The 8,520-nt window shown below is 36.2% G+C and overlaps 3 protein-coding genes across 4 annotated transcripts in view; 2 read left to right on the forward strand and 1 right to left on the reverse strand.

The window, feature by feature from the left end:
* LOC104727134 (protein CPR-5) overlaps positions 1 to 1,330 on the reverse strand; it is a 3,157-nt gene extending 1,827 nt beyond the window's left edge. Inside the window, exons 1-3 of the mRNA XM_010446151.1 lie at positions 876 to 1,330; positions 184 to 240; positions 41 to 76 (exon numbers count right to left, since the gene is read on the reverse strand). Of these exons, the coding sequence (XP_010444453.1) occupies positions 41 to 76; positions 184 to 240; positions 876 to 1,265 (483 nt within the window). The 5' untranslated portion in view covers positions 1,266 to 1,330. The remainder of the gene's footprint in view (positions 1 to 40; positions 77 to 183; positions 241 to 875) is intronic.
* On the forward strand, positions 1,852 to 6,694 carry LOC104727135 (uncharacterized protein sll1770). Of its 2 annotated transcripts, none has more exons than XM_010446152.2 (20): positions 1,852 to 2,495; positions 2,580 to 2,715; positions 2,807 to 2,973; positions 3,070 to 3,190; positions 3,283 to 3,383; positions 3,495 to 3,593; positions 3,731 to 3,841; positions 3,930 to 4,009; positions 4,112 to 4,181; positions 4,285 to 4,358; positions 4,502 to 4,571; positions 4,670 to 4,758; positions 4,914 to 5,125; positions 5,222 to 5,282; positions 5,356 to 5,410; positions 5,495 to 5,593; positions 5,692 to 5,781; positions 5,943 to 6,002; positions 6,093 to 6,220; positions 6,311 to 6,694. In XM_010446152.2, the coding sequence occupies exons 1-19, from the start codon at positions 2,007 to 2,009 to the stop codon at positions 6,207 to 6,209; spliced, it is 2,301 nt and encodes a 766-aa protein (XP_010444454.1). In that variant the 5' UTR covers positions 1,852 to 2,006; the 3' UTR covers positions 6,210 to 6,220; positions 6,311 to 6,694. The 2 variants fall into 2 exon arrangements, with proteins under 2 accessions (XP_010444454.1, XP_010444455.1); XM_010446153.2 differs by having other exon boundaries at positions 2,007 to 2,495; positions 6,093 to 6,216.
* Positions 7,344 to 8,517, forward strand: LOC104729073 (cyclin-dependent kinase C-2-like). Its single transcript, XM_010447968.2, has 5 exons — positions 7,344 to 7,577; positions 7,884 to 7,965; positions 8,056 to 8,146; positions 8,252 to 8,281; positions 8,393 to 8,517. The coding sequence occupies exons 1-5, from the start codon at positions 7,465 to 7,467 to the stop codon at positions 8,515 to 8,517; spliced, it is 441 nt and encodes a 146-aa protein (XP_010446270.1). The 5' UTR covers positions 7,344 to 7,464.

Raw genomic sequence — 8,520 nt, forward strand, 5'->3', positions numbered from 1 at the left:
GGGGGGGGGGGGGAGGGGGGGGGAGGGGTGTTTATCTTACACTGGCTACTGTTTCTGTGGCAGCTCTAGCAGAGATCTGCAGAGCATAATCAATGAAATTCGTAGATCACTACCAAAATGAGGATTGAATAGAAAGCGAGAAGAAATTATTTGAAAAATCCATAGTTAGTAGTAGTTAGTTACCATAGCAAGATCATCAACAAAAACATTCTGACCAGCGGCGTTCTTTCTTTGAAGAACCTACAGAACAAGAAAACAGTAAAAACTACAGAACAACATGCAAGTCGATGACTTTTTTGTGGCTAAAGTAGGTAACCAGCAATATAAAAAGACAGAAAGGCTCAAGCTTTAAGACAAGTGAGAGACAAGACAATATAACTGTGCCTCAGTAGATTCACGTAATTGCTACATTGAAGCTTGATTATAAACCCTCAAAGAAGAACTTCAGATTTGAGGACAGTAGATTCAAGTAATTGCTACATTTGACGCTTGATTGATTATAAAACCCTCAAGAAGAACTTCAGATTTTTGAGGAGAAGATCGATCCTATCTTCGATTCAGGGCGTGAATTCAATTCAAGTAATACAGAGTCAAAATCCTGTGGTCTCTGAATTCAGATTTGAACAGAAGATCCTCTCATCAGTTTTCCAGTTTTGAATCAACAAAACCTAAATTGAAAGACTTAGTATTTTAATAAAAATCCTCCCTAAAGATTAAAACATTAAAGCACATCAAAACCTAAACTTCACGCTAACATTGGTCAACTAGAGAGATATGAACAGAACGTATAAGAAAAATGATAAAATCAAAAGCCAATTTCGTATTAAAACAGCTATCTGATCTGATGCAATAAAGAGAGAGAGAATTGAGCGAACCAGATTAGCCAAAGCCGCAAATGACATCCCTAGAGGAAAAGCCAAGGCTTCAGCTTGTCGTTCAGCAACGCTTCGTCGAGACATGCCTAAACGCACCGTAGGGTTTCGTAATCTATGAGCCACCCTCGAAACCCTTCGAGTAGAATTGGAATTGGAGGTAGAAGATATAGAACAAGAGGAAGAAGAAGCTTCGTCGTTGTTCATCTCTTTCTTCTTTCCCTTATGCTTTCTCTTTCCCGAATCCGATTGCTTCGTCTTCTTCTTCTTTTTCTTCATCATCGTCTCATCTTTGACTTCTTCGTCCGATTGATGATCTGATTTCGAATTCGCCGGATCGGTAATAGACTTTTGGGGTTCCGGCGAAGAAGAGAGGAGGAGGAGGGCTTCCATAGGCTATGCACATAAGTTTTGGGGTCAATTTTAGAACTTTGACAAAATTTACTTAACTTGCAAAGACTTCGGCCGCTTCGTGTCTTTAGTGAAAAGTTTTCGAATTTTCCCAACTTATTATTATTTTTTATTTATTTTTTTGGGAATATAACTTTTGAATTTTCCCAATTGATTTATGCTGGTTTAAGGACATTAAAGTTCAATGAATTCTTCAATACAATGTATTGTTAATGTCAATTAATTAGGTAATAAATAATATGTTTACTCTGTTCTTAGCGATGATTTGATATCTCTACCTAGAAACAGAGGATAAATTATTATTACACACAAGTGTGATCTTGGATAATGAATGGGATCGGTTCAGTATATGTATTACTATTACCGAACCGATCAGTTTGGTAATAATAATAAAAAATAACAATGTAAAAATAAAATGTGGCTCCGATAAATAACACGATGACGTGTCTTAACACAACCAATCAGAACACACGAACATCTTCTTGACTCATCTCATCTCATGACACGTGTCATTTTCATATCCACCCCTTTTTTAATTATTATTTTTTCTCTTCCCCAGTCTCTCTGCTGCTTCATTCTGAACCTCGAATCCTTCCTCCTCTCACTGCGTAGTGCCAACAAGTCTTCTTCTTCTTCATCATCATCAAAAATCTCTTCTTTTCGTCCACGGAATGTTAAATTAGGGTTTTTTGATTCGAGATCTCCTTCCGAAACTTATCAACAATGGCGACTTCTTCTTCTTCTTTATCATCATCGTCGTCTCTGCTTCTACCGAACATCAATTTCAATTCAAGACAATCATCATCTACAACAATAACTCGTTCGGTTTCGTTCCCTGGGATTTTCTTATCAAGAAACCGGTTAAGCTACAGGAATCTTCAGCTTCGTACGAGATTGATCAGAGCTTCTAAAAAAGACGATACCGTCGCGGTTGAAGATCGTCGTGGTGAGAATGCAGTGATCAACGGAGATTATAACGGGAGTGCTCGTTTAAACGGTAACGGCTCAGCGAGGAAATCTGTCAACGGAGATAGTAACGGAAGCGCTCGGTTAAACGGTAACGGTAGTTTGGTGAAGTATGTGAACGGGAGCGTAACGGTGGAAACGGAGGAAGTCTCGAAGAAGAGAAAAGAGGATGTGAGGAAGAAGAGAGTTGAAGATATTGGTCAAGAGGATGCTTGGTTTAAGAATACTCCACAGAAAGAAGTTGAGGTATATTATATTAATTACACATTAAAAGTTGTATTCTTTTTCAATTTTTTTTGTTATAAATTTTGTTAATTGTTTTGTTTTTAGGTTTCTGTAGCACCTGGTGGACGATGGAACAGGTTCAAGACTTACTCAACTATACAAAGAACATTGGAGATTTGGGGATTTGTTGTACAGTTTATTTTCAGGACTTGGTTAAGCAATCAGAAGTTCTCTTACAAAGGTTGTTACTTGTTTTTGTTTTTGTTTTTTGCTAATGTATAAGACCATTTTCTCATTTGTCTTAAAGTCTTGAAAACAAATTATGTGTATAGGGGGAATGACTGAGGAGAAGAAGGTTTTAAGAAGGAAGGTTTTGGCTAAGTGGTTGAAAGAAAACATATTGAGATTAGGTCCTACGTTTATTAAAATTGGGCAACAGTTTTCTACTAGAGTTGATATTCTTCCTCAGGAGTATGTTGATCAATTGTCAGAACTTCAGGTTTGGTTTCTTCTTGTTGTTCAGTTTGAATGGTACTTGTGGCTTTGTGAGGTATCTTCTTTGTAGCATTTTAAGTTTTAATCTTATGCTTTGTAGGATCAAGTTCCTCCTTTCCCTTCTGCTACTGCTTTGTCCATTGTTGAAGAGGAGCTTGGAGGATCTGTTGAGGACATTTTCGACCGTTTTGATTATGAACCTATTGCTGCAGCTAGTCTTGGTATCGTCTTTGTGATAAACTTCTCATAAAAAATTGCAAGAAAATGATGATAATAATTATTGTTTTTTACCTTTTGTTCTTAATAAATACAGGCCAAGTTCACCGTGCAAGACTTAAGGGTCAAGAAGTTGTCCTTAAAGTACAGAGACCCGGTCTGAAGGATCTCTTTGATATTGACCTTAAAAATTTGAGGGTTAGTGCGTCTCTACCATAGCCAATATAGAGCTATTCCATGTTGCAAGCGTCCTTGTCTCATGATTTGCTTCTCTACTCTTCTAAAGTTGTTTTATGATGTTCTATATAGGTGATTGCTGAGTATCTCCAAAAGGTGGACCCAAAATCAGATGGTGCTAAGAGAGATTGGGTTGCAATCTATGATGAATGTGCTAGTGTATTGTACCAGGTATGGTACGGTGGTGTGGTTTAATGATTCATCACTTCTTTCGAATAAGTTTGTTTTTGTTGCTAACTGATCTTTGAGCAGAAGCTCAATCAAATATTCCTTTCTTTTCCCCAATAACAATGTGCTATATTGTTCAGGAAATTGATTACACAAAAGAAGCAGCTAATTCGGAATTGTTTGCTAATAACTTCAAAGACTTAGAGTATGTAAAAGTTCCATCCATCTACTGGGAATATACTACACCTCAGGTGATTATTACCTATGACCATTGTTTCACCTTATATAAAGCCTTGAGTTGAGCTCGAATGCAATATTTTAACATTCAGCTTTTTGCAGGTCCTGACAATGGAGTATGTCCCTGGGATTAAGATTAACAAGATACAAGCCTTAGATCAGTTAGGTGTTGATCGAAAAAGGTTTGTGTTTTTGTACATCTTGTTCCCTGTCTTATATTGGTATTTCTCTGAAAAGCGTAAAGTAGTCTTGTTGGTGTTGATTTATAACTTGGTACAATGCAGGCTAGGGAGATATGCAGTTGAATCTTACCTGGAGCAAATCTTATCTCATGGATTCTTCCACGCCGACCCTGTAAGTCTCTATCTTTTTTTCAACACTTAGTGTTAATAATCTCTAATTTGGTGTCCAATACTAAAAAAACTACATTCTAATTTGCTTATGTAACTTTCTGAAGCACCCTGGGAATATTGCGGTTGATGATGTCAATGGTGGGCGGCTGATATTTTACGACTTTGGAATGATGGGAAGGTACTACATTTATGCTATAACAGGGTTATGGTATACTATGTGAAAAACTGCTTCATCTCAATTTGGTGAAGAAACGTGATCTCCTTTATCATATTTGTTAAACTTATGGTTCTGCACAACTTTTTTTTCATCGTTTCTTGCAGTATTAGCCCAAATATTAGAGAAGGTTTATTGGAGGCATTCTATGGTGTCTACGAAAAGGACCCAGATAAGGTATAGTCTCTAAGGTGTTCTCACTATCAATCTTCTATCTCCGTGCTCATTTGTACGAGCTGAGCTCATACGTAAATATATAAACAATCTTGTGGCAGGTCCTTGACGCTATGGTTCAAATGGGTGTGCTTGTACCAACTGGAGATTTGACGGCAGTTAGAAGAACAGCACTATTTTTTCTCAACAGGTGATTTACTGAATCCGTGTACCCTTGTTTTGTATGATCAAGCTTCCTATTAAATCCTTGTTTCTTGTTTGGTTTCTCTAAAGCATGTATGAGAGTGTGTGCATAATAGATGCTGTTAGTATCCCTCTGACAATATCAACCTGATTGTGTTACAGTTTCGAAGAGCGGCTTGCTGCACAAAGAAAGGAGAAAGAAGAATTAGCAGCAGCAGAAGAACTTGGGTTCAAGAAGCCACTAAGCAAGGAAGAAAAGCAAGAGAAAAAGAAGCAACGCTTAGCTGCAATCGGAGAAGATTTATTAGCCATTGCAGCTGATCAACCTTTCCGGTTCCCTGCCACATTCACATTTGTTGTTAGAGCCTTTTCAGGTTTGTAATGTCATTTGAATTTGTTTCGACCATTCATTTCATGTTCTTTTTTTTTGTGTCTCGAAAAGTATACTAATGGTTACTTTCTCTCTGCAGTATTGGATGGCATTGGCAAAGGTCTTGACCCCCGATTTGATATAACGGAGATTGCAAAACCGTGAGTCTGCACACACTATATTTTTATCTTCTCGTTAATCAGAAGAGTAATTACATATCTTTTTTTTCACCAGCTATGCTTTGGAATTGCTACGGTTCCGGGAAGCTGGTGTAGAAGTTGTAGTGAAGGTAATAAGCAAATCTTATCTTTACTCCATATATGATCTTATCACATAGCTTTATATTCATATGCAATCAAATTAACTTTTGTAGGACCTGAAAAAGAGATGGGACAGGCAATCACAAGCATTTTACAATCTATTTAGACAAGCTGATAGAGTTGAAAAGCTAGCTGTAGTCATTGAACGACTTGTAAGATACAAACAGATCCACCCTCCACAAAACTCCCAGCCTATATGAGTTTCTTTCCGTGATCTAATGAGTTTATTTTCACCTCTACGCTTCTACAGGAGCAAGGTGATTTGAAGCTTAGGGTCCGAGCGCTAGAGTCTGAGAGGGCATTTCAACGCGTTGCAGCTGTTCAAAAAACAGTAGGAAGTGTAAGTAGAGAGCTTCCCCTTCTCTCTATTGTTTTACATCTTGTACATGAAAACTCGTCAATCTATTCTTTCAAAACATGTTTGAGGATATGAAAGCATGTCATGTTTTCTATATTTGTGTGCTAAAATTGGTTTCTTTAACCCAATGTGTTTCCCTACAGGCTGTTGCTGCAGGAAGTTTAGTCAATCTTGCAACAATTTTGTATCTGAATTCTTTAAAAGTAAGTTGTCACTCATCAAATCCAATCCATCTTGTTCTTTTTGTCACATATCTCATTGTCACAAATGTTCTTGTTTCTTTCTGTTCTCAGACACCTGCTACTCTAGCATATACAGTATGTGCTTTCTTCAGCCTCCAAGTTTTAATCGGAATCATTAAGGTTAAGAAGTTCGATCAACGCGAAAAACTGATCACTGGAACAGCTTAAAAACTTGGTTGGTATGTTATGATTTTCTCATCTCTTCTTATTGTTACATTATATCATACACAAATTCTCAACCCTTTTTTATCTTGGCTTAATCTGTACAGATGTAGTAAAGCTTCTTCAAATCTCTATAAATCAACCCTTTTGTGCATAGAAGCAAAAGATTTCTCCTATAAGCTTTTCACAGGAGTGGTAACAATTTCTCAAGTCTGCAAATAAAAAATATTATGGAAGCTTAAGAGGCAAGAGAGGGTCAACTACTCAAGGACCAGTCTCTCATCTCTTTCTTCTGAAAATTTGATTATAAATTTTTGGAGAGGAGACTCTGCTATTATTTATCAACAGAGTGGTTTTCTTGAACCACACATGTAATGTGTATAGAGAATTTAGAAATTAGGAACTCTTTTTCGTAAAAATATATATACTGCTTGACTTGTGTTCTCAATGTACTCATCATATCTCTCTGTTTCAGTAATATTGTTACACTACTATTGTTACTAAATAGAAATCAATTACATAAACAGGAGAAGAGAACCAAACACAAATCAATTATATACCCGGTTTGATTTGAGTTCACTGCAAGAACCGGTTTAAACCAGAGATTTATTCCGGATAATAAAAGAAGCTTAGGTATTTTTTGTTTTTTTCTTCCGCGAAGCCGACACTAAAACGTGAGGCCATCATTAATGGGAGAACACCAAGGGTGTTCTTAGCCCAAAAAAATTATAAAAATAATGAATAGTGGCTTAGAACACTTTTTTTAGTTCTTGATGTAGAACTGATCTAAGCCCAGTTCTTATTTGACGTGGCTTCATGTGATTGGACGAAATTTTTTGGAAAAAAAGAAAATATTTCATTTATATAAGTAAGCAATTTAAATGTTAATTTATAAGTTTTTATAATTGTAATATGTTTAAGAATATTATATTAATTTATAAGTATACAATTGCTTTTATATAAGTAAGCAATTTAAATGTTATTTTATAAGTTTTTATAATTTGTAAAATGTTTATGAATATTATTCCACTATATCTTTATTCTAAGAACACCATAATTAGTTCTCCCATTTTTTTTACAAATGATTTTAACAACTGATCTAGCATTATTTTCACTATATATTTAATCTAAGAACACCAAAAATAGTTGCCCTTATAGTAGCCGGAGACAAAAGGCCAAGAGCGAAGCTAACAATTGTCTGAGTAAATTCGTCGAGATAGTTTTGAGATTTCTATAGGAGAGAAGTAACGAGCGAATAATAATGGCGGGTGCGTCTTTTGGGCAGTTGAATCTTGAAGAGCCACCTCCGATTTGGGGATCTCGTAGTGTCGATTGCTTCGAGAAGCTAGAACAGATTGGTGAAGGAACTTACGGGTATGCTTCCCTCGATTCTTGTCTCTTTCTTTATCTGGGTTTTGTTCCTTTATTCGAATTGATTTGGTTTCGTGCTCAAGATCTAATTTTTAAGCGATTTCGTTTGTATAATTCCATATAGGTTAGGTAGGTGTTGATACCTGTATTGTTAACCTTGCCTCTATCTCTATAAGCTTGATTTTGTTGAATTGAGTGAATTGGGAATCCTCAGTTTCTTAAGATTGTTTGATTATTGTATGCTTGATATAGTAGTTCTGCCTATATGAGTTGGGGTTTAGATTTATATATTTGGCTTTGGTCTTGCAGCCAGGTTTACATGGCTAAAGAAATCAAAACTGGTGAAATCGTGGCTCTTAAAAAGATCCGTATGGACAATGAAAGAGAAGGGGTAAGCTATATGTGACTATTAGCTTAGAGAAGTTGCAAACTTTGTCAGTCCATGAGGACTTATGTTTTCTTATCACTGTTTGCTGTGAAGTTTCCGATAACAGCTATCCGGGAAATTAAAATTCTGAAGAAGCTACATCATGAAAATGTTATCCATTTAAAAGAGATTGTGACTTCTCCAGGTAATAAGCAACCCTTATCTTATCTTGTAATTGCTTTATAAATTCTGTTAAATGAGGCGTTAAGTTTGATATGTAGAGTTTTGTGATTGTTTTTGTCTTTAAAAGGTCGAGATAGGGATGATCAAGGAAAGCCAGGTTAGTGGAATTCAAGTTCTAATTTTTTTTTGCTGTAGAACGTAGATACGGCTATGATATATAAACATCTTTACTCTTGCCTAAAGCTTGTTATTTTGCTTCAATTTTTAGATAATAACAAATACAAGGGTGGAATATACATGGTATTTGAGTACATGGATCATGACTTGACTGGACTTGCTGATCGTCCTGGACTGAGATTTACTGTCCCTCAGATAAAGGTATTGCATGGCTAGATA

This window comes from Camelina sativa, chromosome 11 (genome assembly GCF_000633955.1).
Source record: "Camelina sativa cultivar DH55 chromosome 11, Cs, whole genome shotgun sequence".
Lineage (NCBI taxonomy): Eukaryota > Viridiplantae > Streptophyta > Magnoliopsida > Brassicales > Brassicaceae > Camelina > Camelina sativa.